The 12,019-nt window shown below is 53.6% G+C and overlaps 1 protein-coding gene across 1 annotated transcript in view; it reads left to right on the top strand.

Annotated features, from left to right (window-relative positions):
- Nucleotides 1-9,726: 9,726 nt before the first annotated feature.
- Padi2 (peptidyl arginine deiminase 2) overlaps nucleotides 9,727-12,019 on the top strand; it is a 44,011-nt gene continuing 41,718 nt past the window's right edge. The window contains exon 1 of the mRNA XM_052716143.1: nucleotides 9,727-9,914. Within this exon, the coding sequence (XP_052572103.1) occupies nucleotides 9,823-9,914 (92 nt within the window). The 5' untranslated portion in view covers nucleotides 9,727-9,822. The remainder of the gene's footprint in view (nucleotides 9,915-12,019) is intronic.

Genomic DNA, 12,019 nt, shown 5'->3' with positions numbered 1-12,019 from the left:
TCAAGGCCAGCCTGGTCAACAGAGCAAGTCCCAGTACAGCTAGGGCTGCACAGAGAAACCCTATCTTGAAAAACCAAAAAAGGAGGAGAAGAAAAAGGAGGAGCAGCAGCAGCAGGGAACACTGTCTTCATAGAGCACTGACTTCTCTGCCCCCAACATCATTGTTCCTAGGTGCTGCCTATGAATCTGATTTTTTTTTTTTTTTTTTTTTTTGGTTTTTGAGGCAGGGTCTCCTGTAGCTCAGAATGATCGTGAACTTCTGAACCTCCTGCCTACACCTCCAGCATGCTGAGGTTATAACATTGCACCCAATTTTATGTAGTGGTGCAGCTTGAACCCAGGGCATCGCGCACAGCAGGCAAGCCCTGTAGCTACACTTCCAGCCCATGGTCTGTGAACCTGGTAACTCTCAGTACCACCGCGCATGAACGGGACCAACTGGCATTTCCCTTTTGTGTCAGACTTCTCTTAGCATAATGTCAAGTTTCACCTGCACTGTGGCACGTGACAAAAATACCTTTTATCAGGAATAGAACTGGGGTTTTTGGTTTTTTGTTTTAAAGATTTATTTTTTTATTATGTATAGAGTGTTCTGCCTCCAGGATGTGTTCCTGCAGGCCACAAGAGGGCACCAGGTCTTACTGTAGATGGTTGTGAACCACCATGTGGTTGCTGGAATTTGAACTCAGGTCCAGTGCTCTTAACCACTGAGCCATCTCTCCAGTCCCTGGGAATAGGACTGTTAAGACATTGAGTCTTGCTCTGAAGCTCAGGCTAGCCTAGAACTCACTATGTAGCCCAGGCTGGCCTCACATTCAACAGCAATCCTCCTGCCTCAACCTCTTGAGAAGTTATAACTTCCATTCAGCAACCCACCTCCCATCTAGTTGCTGCCACATGATCCCATGTCCATCACACGCTCCTCTGCAGGTTCATGTGGGCACCTGACCATTGCCTCTCCCCTTTACCAATCCTGCACTGGCCCAGAACACTCAGACCCCACCCTAGCCAAAGCCACCCTCTCCTTTGTTTCCTGGGACAGCCCAACAGTCAACCATTTATGACTAGGCCCCTGAGAAATGATACCTTAGAAGGGAGGCCCCAGGCTATACCCAGAGACCTGGCCCTGACTCGCCCACCCAGGCGCTGGCTACCTTCCTGAATGTAACCACAGAATCTCCACATTCTAGAGCCTGAGACAAGACTCAGTACCTGTGAACTACAGAGAATTATGGAGAATCTTAGAATAGAAGAAATGCTGGATCTGGGACCCTGGAGATGATCTGATGAGGGATCTATCTCAGTGTGAGGAAGGGTTCAAAATACCCACAAAAGCGTTTAAATGCTATAATTGTTTCAGCTGGGTCCTGAGGGACAGTAGAATGTTGAAGGGCTGGGTGGGAGGGAACACCTGGATGTCAGGGACACTCCTTTTCTTTTTTTAAGGTTTATTTTATTTTATTTTATTTTATTTTATTTTGTGTGTGTGTGTGTGTGTGTGTGTGTGTGTGTGTGTGTGTGTGTGTGTGTGTGTGTTGCATGCACGTGTGAGTGGGTACTCACAGAGACCAGAAAGGGGCATTGGATCCCCTGAAACAGGAGTTACAGGCTTGTGTGAGTCATCTGTCATGGGTGCTGAACTCATGTCCTTTGCAAGAGCAGTAACCCTTGGGCATCCCCCCACTGGGACACACCTCATACCTGGGTCTGAGTCCTTCCTGACCCCATTGCCTTCTCTCCCTGCCTGATCTTCAGGCAGATGAACAGGCCCCACATACTGCCCACCTCTTGGCAGCTGAACATGGTCCCCAGCTCTGGCTGAAGCCCCGGTGTCCCACAGTCAGACTCTGGGTCCCATCACACCCTTTGCCCATCTTAAGTTGGAGCCTGTCCTGCCTCCCAGAATCACCATCAAGAGCTCCTCTTCCACCTGGAGCCTCCTTCTCCCCCTCACCACATGAAGGCACTTATCAAGCTCCCCCAACCCCCCCCCCCATTCCTCCACACAACCCAGCCTGTGTCCTTCATCTCGTGAGGACTGGCCACAGCCTCCCTAACACAAGGCCATTTCAAACCTACATGTCAGTTCATGTCAAAGAGCCTCAGTTTGGGCATCCAATAAATGGGGAGAATAAGCATCCCTTCAAGAGCAGTTGTAGAATGGGGTGAGGACACACTCAACCCAGAGACAGGTACAGAAGGGATCAACAAGATCCTCAGGAGCCCCCAAAACTGAGCCCTGGCTAGTCACAGCAGGCACGTGGTCTCCCACATAGTGCAGGGCCAGGAGAAGGAGGGGCTGGACCTAAGCCCAGGAAGAACGGATGATATGATATGCAGCTGGCAGCACGCCAGGGAATTCCCAGAAAGAGGACTGAGTGCACTTTCTGCTGTCGGGCAGCCCCTTTGTGCCATGAGGTCAGTCCATAACTCCCACCCCCTCCGTACTGGCATCATTGGGGTGGGGGGTGTCAGTCATCCAGCCTGCTAGTGTCTAAGGCCTTTGCTCAGAAAGAAAGTCAAGGAAGCCTCTAAGGAGAAGCGTGGTGTGTTTGGTGAGCGCTCACTGTTGGCGTGGTGCTGTGTGTTAAACCCTCGACACTCATTAGTCTGGTCCATGCCAAGGTCCATCCTTGACTCATAGTGGAACACAAGTGGACCTGGGTCTGAATCCAAACCCTCCTATTTGCCTGCTGTGTGCCCTTGGGCAGGTTACAGCTCCTCTCTGAGCCTGCTTCCTCCTCTGTAACTCAGCGTAAAAGAGTGGAAAGGCCAGGCATGGTGGTGCACACCTTTAGAGGCAGGAGGATCTCTGTGAGTTCCAGGCCAGCCTGGCCTACATAGCAAGTTCCAGGCTAGCCAGGGCTACACAGAGAGACCCTGTTTGAAAGATTTTTTTTTTCCTTTAACTTTTTAGGTTCTCAAACTAAGGGGCCCCCGCCTCAACATACAAATTAACAAAAGGAAAAAAGCATGAAAATTGTATGTAACACTAGAGTCTTCATGAGCCAAAGAAAACCCAGAAAAACCGTAATGCCCGGGTGTTTTCATGCAAAGTTCTGAGAAGACGAGATGAAATAGGACTGACTGGAAGGGAGCTGGGGGTGCCAGAGCTGTTAAGGCCAGAGCCTGCGTGCCCTCCCCACGCCCCAGCACTGAGAAGAGACACAGAGATGTCCAGGGGCCCCTCCCCGCAAAGTCCATCCTCTGGGTCCTGACCCCTGACACGAGGCTCAGGTTTAAATGGAGGGTAGGAGGTGTGTATAACCAAGCACTCCCTGTCAAGGTGTGGCCCTGCTAGTCACTGGCTGATCATTATCTCCGTTTCTGTCTCTTCCGAAGGTGGTCTGACAGGCTGCCAGAACCGAGTGAAACATCTTCCCCTGGAAATGTTCCTCCTCTGGCTGGGACCAGGTTTCCCCCTTTTCCTTCTCCCAGCCTGAGACTCCGGGGACTTCGCAGTTCCTCCAGGGAGCTGCATCAGTACTCCGACAGCCAAAGGGAGGGCACAGAGCTACTCTTCAGGAACCTCATTCCTGCCACCGTTCTCCTGCCTCCGCCATCAGTCTGACTCCTCGGGGTGCCTCACATGCCTGGGAGAAGACAATGTTCAGAAAAGATGTTTAACCTGAACTCACAGCGTAAAGTAGTGCTTCTCAACCTTCCTCACGCTGCCACCATTGAGTACAATTCCTCATGCTATGGTGACCCCCAACCAAAAAATGATTCCATCGCTACTTTATAACTGCAATTTTGCTGTTATGAATTTTAATGTAAATATCTGATAAGCAGGATATCTGATATGCAACCCCAGAGGCGTCGTGACCCACAGATTGAGAACCGCTGGCTTAGAGGGTTTTGGTGGGTGTGTGGCTTTGATAAACTGACTATTCATTTTGAAAACCAAAGGAAACTGACCATCTATTCTCAGCACGAAAACCTCAAGGGAGTCAAAACTGCACCCCGATGTCCATGAGACAACAGCTGTGGAAACTGAAGTGGAGTCGCCCACTCCTACCTTCCTGCTGACTCAAGGAAGGCGGTGCCACATGACCCGAGGGACCAGGCTGCACTGGGCCTGCGTGGGCTGCACTCAGTCCTGTATGTGCCCTGGTTCATTTCATCCTCTCTCTGTCTCTCTCTCTGTCTCTCTCTCTGTCTCTCTCTCTCTCTGTCTCTCTCTCTCTCTCTCTCTCTCTCTCTCTCTCTCTCTCTCTCTCTCTCTCTCTCTCTCCCTCTCTCTCTCCCCCGTCTCTCTCTCTCCTCTCTCTGTGTCTCTCTCTGTCTCTGTCTCTCTCTGTCTCTCCCTATCTCTCTCTGTCTCTGTCTCTCCTCTCTCCTCTCTCTCTCTCTGTCTCTCTCTCTCTCCCTGTCTCTCTCTCTCTGTGTCTTTTTCTCTGTCTCTGTCTCTCTCTCTGGTTTTTTAAGACAGGGTAGCCCTGGCTACCTGTATGTGTAGCCCTGGCTGTCCTAGAACTCTGTACACCAGGCTGGTCTCAAACTCAAAGATCTGCCTCCTGAATGCCAGGACTAAAAACATGCACAACCGCGTCGGCTCACTTCGCTCTTGTAACGATCATGTATAGAACTTTCACCACTTACCTTTATAAGCAGGGAAACGGAGGCACAGGAAGGCATATTTGGTCCGGGGCTTCAAATCCAGGCTCTTCTGACTTTGAGATCCTAGGCCTTGTCATGCTGGATCTTAAGCTCTGCTCCTCTGTCTCTGAGGAAGGAATCCTGGGACTATCCTGCTCCCAGGAGCCATTACACCGGTCTCCCAAGGGCTGAGGCTCGGTTCCTTGGGTTCCTGGCGCCTCCTGCTGGCAGCAAGGTCCATAGCCTGAAGCTTCTGCTCAGTGAAGGGACAGAGAGGGCTCAGGGCTCCAAAGTCTCCAGGAACTGTTCCAGAAAGTTCTTTCATCTCCACTCTGCCTCTGTAAGCTCATCCAACCGTCACCTGAAGCACCACCTCCCACCTGTACGTCAGGTGGTTGACCATTGCCTGTGACTCCAGCTCCAGGGACCTGGACACTTCTGGCCTCCATGGGCACCCAGACACACATGTATATCCACACATGAACACAAAATTTTAAAAAGTTAAACTTTAGGGCTGGAGAGATGGCTCAGAGGTTAAGAGCACTGGCTGCTCTTCCAAAGGTCCTGAGTTCAATTCCCAGCAACCATCTGTAATGAGATCTGGTGCCCTCTTCTGACCTGCAGGGATACATGCAGGCAGAGCCTGTATGCATAATAAATAAACAAACCTTTAAAAAAAAAAAAAGTTAAACTTTAAAAATGAGTCGATGGCCCAGGTTCACTGAACAAACACATTAAAGTAATAAGATGGGCCTAGAGGACCCGCCTCTACTGCCCAAAGTGCTCTGTGATGTCAGCCAGGGCACTGGGGCCCCGTTTGGGGTTTCAGTTCTTCCTCTGACCAGAGAGCCTGTCTCATCCGGGGGACCTGGCATTGACCTGGCCTGATGCAAGTGGAGTCCCTGGATCGCAACCCAAGCTCTGGGGAGCAAGAGGGTCCTGGGTGCTAAAAGAAGGTGCGAAGCAAGCCTGGGCAGCAACAAGCTGTCCCAGGGTATGCCTGTGCACTGTGTGTGTGTGCCTGGTGCCCTGGGAGGCCAGAAGTGGGCATTGGGTCCCCTGGAGCTGGAGTTACAGACAGCTGAGGGCCACCATGCGGGTGCTGGTCCTCTGGAAGAGTAGCCAGTGCTCTTAACCACGGAGCTGAGTCATCTCTGTGCTCCAGCCCTTCCACCCTAGTTTGTGAGGTGACCCAACCCCACTCAGAACACTAGTTTCCTGTGCCTCGAAAATGGGGACCTGGTGCCCCCTGGTGGTCATCACCTCTTCCAGCCTTCCCGGAATCTCAGAGTGCCTTCTAACCATGGAAGCCTGGCGAACTGCAGAATCTGGCTCACTCCACCAAGTGTTGTGTCAACCTCCCCCACCATCACCGCCATCCCCAGCTGCCCCTCTTTCACCAGCCAGGCGGTTACCCACCCCTAAGAAAGAGAAGAAGCAGGACTCTCCTGGGAACAGGGGCGATGTGAGGGAGTGAGGCCAGGCCAGGCCTGCAGGTCCCGTGGTCAGCCACAGAGGGAGGGCGCCCGCCTCCATCTCAAGTGCACTCTGGTCTCCCGCCAGGATTCCTGTCTCCACAGGGAGTCTCCTCAAGTGAGGTCATGCCATCATCACATTCCAGAGCTTTCCGTGACTTCCCATGACCTTAAGATAGAGCCCAAGTCCTTTCGCAGGACTCACAAGGTGGAGCCAGGCTGTCCTCACACTGTGGGCATTCCAAGCGTCTAAAAAAATAGCACAGTCAGAAGCCCCTCTTGCAAAACCGTCAGACAAGGGTCATCTGCAGAGAAAATAACTATGAGCTAGCAGCGGGACTTGGCTCTGTGCCAGGCCACCATAGGCGGAGCCGTTTGCCACCCATCATTTTTACCATCTGCAATCACGCAGGCTTGGTACTATGAGTGTTTTCTTTCATAGAGGAAGACACAGAGGCCAGAGAGGGCCCCAGCAGAGCCCAGTCTGTCATGTCCAAAGGCCGATGTCTTTTCTGCTGGGAGGGTTGGGGCCTCTGTTCAAATGGGGTGACAATGCTGTCCACTGCACCGGGCTGTCGTGGGGGTGAAGTGAGCTCAGATGTGGGAAAATGTTAGAGCAGTTCCTGGCGCAGCCTCGGGACTCTATGTCATGGCGGTTGCCCCTGGGCGGGACCTTTATGCCGAGACTCAAAGCACGGCCAAGGGCTTGCTTTCTCAGATGGATGGGGTGGGTGGCCTTGCCGGTCCCCTGCTCTTGCTAAAATGTTGAGTTCCAGGTTCAGGGAGAGACCCTGCCTCACAAACTAAGGTGGAAGGACTGGAGCATAGAGATGACTCAGCTCCGTGGTTAAGAGCACTGGCTACTCTTCCAGAGGACCAGCACCCACGTGGTGGCCCTCAGCTGTCTGTAACTCCAGCTCCAGGGGACCCAATGCCCACTTCTGGCCTCCCAGGGCACCAGGCACACACACACAGTGCACAGGCGTACGTGGAAGCAAAACATCCATACACTGAACATGTAACATTGAGAAACTAAGGTAGAAGGTGAGACAGGAAGATACCTGACATTGACCTCTGGCCTCCGCACATGCGTGCACGGGTAAGCACACCCACATACATGCATGCACACACCTGAAAGTGGGGAGGTCCTACCACAAAGATGTCCGCATTGATCTTTGCTGCTAGGCCCTGGATGTCGTGATTTTTTAAATTTCCCCAGTAACCAGCTTTTTTCTTTCCTTTTTCCATTTTTTAAAAATACCCTTGGTGAGCTGCCCATCTCAAAGCAGGCTCATGGATGTTTTAAGTCACCTCCCAAAGCCAGGCACAGAGCAACCCCACAACAGGGCAGAGCGCCTGGCAGAGGAGGCCCCTCCGGGCTCAGGCTCTCTGGCCCCGTGTTTGGCAGGGGTTGTATTGGAGGAGGGGTCCAGGACCGTCAGTGCTGGGAACTGGTCAGATCTGAGCCTACCCTTTGCTGGCACTCTCCAAAAGGCACTGAGAGATGCCATGTGGATTTTCTAGGCTCCGTGGGAGCAGCAGGAGCAGCCGTAATGTGTGAGACCTCCGGCCCTCAATCCACCAACAGCTGTGACCACTTCAGCTATTTTAAACCCTTGGGCTCCGAAAGCTCCTACCCCATCAAGCCAGGCACTGGGCCCAATGGGGTGAGCCAGAAGCAGGTCAGAGGCCTAAGTGTGGGTGACCAGACAGGGGTGGATTACGTAAGGAGAGGGGGCTTTGTGTCCTGAGCCTTGGACCAGACTCTGCCGGCATTTTCTGAATATTGTCTCACTTAGTGTCATTTCAAATGAGGGGTTGCCTGTGAGCTTACTCGGGTAGGGTGAGCCATCCTTGCCCACTAAGGCCCTGCCTGCACACCCTGTGTCCCCACCCGGGTTCCTACTCTGCCACTGCCAGGAGCTGTGCATGCCCAGGTTTGGTTTTCACCTTCTCTGTGCTCTCTTTCTTCATCTCCGAAGTGGCAGGGTTCCTGGAAAGATAAAATAATCTAATACATTGGAAAGTGCCACTTGAGAGCAGTGTGGGGGTGCAGAAACCACACAAGCAATGAGTCCAAACTGTGACTTCTGCTCAGCTGGGTAACCATGGCCTTTGCCTGAGTCATCAGAACCCTGGCTCTGTTGTGACCCACTTGGGACTTGGTTAAGAGATGTGTCCTTGCCCCACACTGGACCCCACTTACTTGGTGGAGGGGGTGACATCAAAGACTCGTATTCTGCCTCCCTTGGAGGTAGGAAGCACTCCCTCTGGCTTACATGCAGAGGGGTGCTCAGACCCAAGCTTACCTCTGAAGGGGAGGGCTTCTATCAGCTACCTGGTGCTACCTGGATTCGCTCCCCACTTAGGCAGATGGCCCTCGACATGCTGCCTGCTGATTGGAGAAAACTCTGCCAGGGACCAATCAGAAGTTACCAGCTTCTCCCAGGATCTGAACAGGAAGCCTTTGAGGGGGACAATGACCCCTCTGGCAGAGACTCTAGCTCTCTCCCTTCTCCACCCACATTCCTTCCAGATCCTTGACACCCAGGAACAGCTGGGGTCCTTACCATCTCCTAATTTGGGCATCTGAGAAGATTGGAGTCAAGGACTAGCTGGGTGTGCCTGGGCATTAGGTACCTATCAACAGCCCTGTTTAATTCAGTGCACCCCCTCCCTGGTCTCCCATCAGCCCACCTCCCTCCCCAATATGCATCCCCTCCATCCGCCCTTCAATTTCCATTCCCACGACACGAAGCCACTTCCTCAAATGCTGCTGTTTATGGCATAGTCTCAGGCTTGGGATCAGAGAGAAAGTGCCTGGATGGAGTTCACAATGGTTCAGACCCCCCACTAGATATCACATGCACCCTGGCCTTCCAGAACACACACTGACCTCTACCTTGGCACACCTTTTGGTGTCCCAGGCTGGGGCCCTAATCCTCTGCCGGGTCCCTGTCCTTCAAACAGGCACACCCTCTCAGCCACCGGGAGCCACCCAAATCTCCATCCATAAACACTACTGGGACCAATCCTCCCCTCTCCAGCCCTCTCACGTTCCACCCGGGGTCTTCACTGCTGGCCCCAGCTCAGCCTGCTCACCGTGGTTTGGAGCAGCCAGAATACACTCCCAGATCACCCCTGAGGAAGAGCCATTCCAGGCTCCTGCAGCCCCTCTCATGCCTGGGCTTAGTTAGCATCCTGGTCCCTGCCAGGGGCAGAGTTCCCCCCACTCCCTATTTCCCACAGCAATGTAGATCTGATGTGGGGGTGCCCAGCTTCCCGAAGGTGTCCCGGAGGCTCCTCTCCTCCCCTTGTGTTGCCAAGATCTTCTTTAAGAAACCTCAGAGGTCTCCTCTGAGAAGCCTTCCCTGGCCCCAGACTGGGTCTGGTCGCCCCCTTTGTGCTCCCACCCACTGCTGCCCTGTCCCTTCGGTTGCCCCTGCTCGCATTTTTCTGCGAAAGGGGGGATTATTGAATAAAAGAATGAGCAAGGCAAACAGGAGAAGCAGGAATTGACAGCTTGCGGTTGGGGGAGCTAGGAGGGCGGGGCCAGGCCTGATGGACAGGCCGCAGGCCCACTCCAAGAGGAGTCCGGTGGACAGCCCCGCCCAGCCCAGCCCCCCGGCTGTGGTTTAAGGCCGCCCGCAGCACAGCAGCGGGCGCAGGCGCAGCGGCGCGCTCACCTGTAGCAGGTGCTCAGAACCGGGAGCAGCGGGGAAGACAGCGGGCTCTGCGGGGTGATAAGATGCTGCGGGAGCGGACGGTGCGGCTGCTGTACGGGAGCCGCGTGGAGGCGGTGTACGTGCTGGGCACGCACCTCTGGACCGATGTCTACAGGTGAGTCCAGTGGGCGAGTCTCTCCCTCCGACTCACCCTTCACAAACCCTGAGACCCTGGACCAGGACAACCTGGCTCCGTACCCAAGTTGTCCTTCAGTTCCCTTCAATTCGAGATCTTTAGAAATCCCGAGAACTCTCAGAAACCTGATAACGCCCAGATCAGTGCCCACTTCCACGCAATCCTGAGGCCCTCCAAGACACGCAGTCGCAGCCCCCTCCTTATCCTACCGGACTGCTCCTCTTTACGCTAGTCTTCCCTTACCCGGTCTCTTCAGCCCCCTCCCTGGTGACCTCAGCACACACGGGCTCTCTATAACACGCCCCTTTCACTTCCCCTACCCCTTCTGATTTACCTTTCACCCCAGGCTCCTTCACCAGTGGACTTCCTACTCCCAGCAAGCAGAAACTCCCTGGATGTGCTAGGGACTAGCTTGCTCCAAGGGGAGCTGCCCAGGTGGAATCTGGCCTGGGACTTATCCGATTTCACCCTCCGGGGGCTGCTGGTGGTTGCTTGTCCCCAGGCACTGGCTGTGAGCTGTGTCACCAAAATGCCTTTCCTGACTTCACCCTGAGATCAGAATGGGGTCACTTTCCACCCACTGAGCCAGGATCTGTTCCCCCCTGCCCATCTTCTCTGTCCACACACTTGATGGGGTTTGGGGTAACCGAGACACAGGGTGAAGGGATGGTGCTAACACTGTTCTATGCCCTAAGGAAATGGGTAGAGTATGGTGTGGGACCTAGGAAAGGTGTTCGAGGACGGTCTGATATGTAGTTCTCTGCTCCAAGCATTCTAAATGTTCTCCATTGCTAGGGTGGGAGGACTTCATGATGGAAGGAGGGATGTGCAGGACTGTGAGTGCGCTGTGCTGGTGACCTGGGTGGGTACCTCCTCTGTGTGCCTTGTTCCCAAATCATTCTAACACTAAAGCACCCAGCCCTCCCGAGCCCACCTGTGTGTCTCCTGCTAAGTCCACCCTCCCACACACACACACACCCCCACACACACACACTCCAGTTCCTTCCCAGCTGCCCAGCCACTTCTACAGGAGGCACTGGCCCTGCTGATCCCAGCAAGCCTGTGACCAGGCCCCTCTCTTCTCCTTTACTCCTAGGCCTCTGCCCAGCTTCCACATCACCCGGGCCTGGACCTCGGGGGTCCTGCATATAGACCCCAAAGGAGGACTGGATGGGCCCTGAGAATTGTAACACAGGGTAGAGTATGGTCTAGGCGCCAGTGGCCTGGGAGAATGCCCATCTCTCCCCCTGTCCAACTCTGAATTGGGCACTGCCAAGGGGTAAGCCAGGATCCAGGGCGCTCAGGTCCCTAAGCCACAGCTGTCACTATGCCCGTCTGCTTGCTGGGTCACTGTGGGTACTGTCTGAAAGGCTGGCACACTGCCTCTTCTGGGGGCTAGGGCGCAAAAGGGGCCCATGCCCAGGTCCTTGTCTGTGCTCTACTCTAGCAGAGAGAAGCCGAGTCCGGTGGGGAACAAGAGGGAGAGAAGCCGAGTCCGGTGGGGAACAAGAGGGCAGGTGCCAGCTCTTGTTAGTTCCATCAGCCTCAGCCAGGACTCAGTTCACGGTATTGAGAGTTCCCCAACACCAAGGGTCAGCACAGCCTAGACCAGTACCTGCCCAAAAGAGGCTGAATGCATGCCACAGCCGTCGCTTTAAGTGCTGTAGTAGTCTATGTTTAAAATAAGTTAACCAGGCATGGGGTTGGTGGTTCACACCTGTAATCTCAACACCAGAGAACCACGAGTCCAGAGCTCATTTAGACTACATAGTGAGTTCCAGGTCAGCTTGGGCTACCAGCATGACCCTTTCTCAACCTCCCTCCAACACATGCATGCACACCTCAAAAAAATTTTAAAAATGGCCTTTAGTCTGAGCACTGGGGAGGCAGAGACAGAGGGATCGATGTGTGTTCAAGGCCAGCCTGATCTACATAGCGAGTTCCAGGATAGCCAAGGCTACACAGAGACCCTGTCTCCAAAACAAAACAAAGAAAACGAAAAAGAAAAAAACTAATAAAAAGTATTTTTTTAAGTTAGGATGGAAGCTGGGAGTAGTTGTTCAGGCCTTTAATTCTTTAATCCC

This window comes from Peromyscus californicus, unplaced genomic scaffold (genome assembly GCF_007827085.1).
Source record: "Peromyscus californicus insignis strain IS unplaced genomic scaffold, ASM782708v3 Scaffold_5__1_contigs__length_169319896, whole genome shotgun sequence".
NCBI lineage: Eukaryota > Metazoa > Chordata > Mammalia > Rodentia > Cricetidae > Peromyscus > Peromyscus californicus.
The sequence above is the reverse complement of the archived record's forward strand: the minus strand, read 5'-3'. Positions and strand labels throughout refer to the sequence as shown.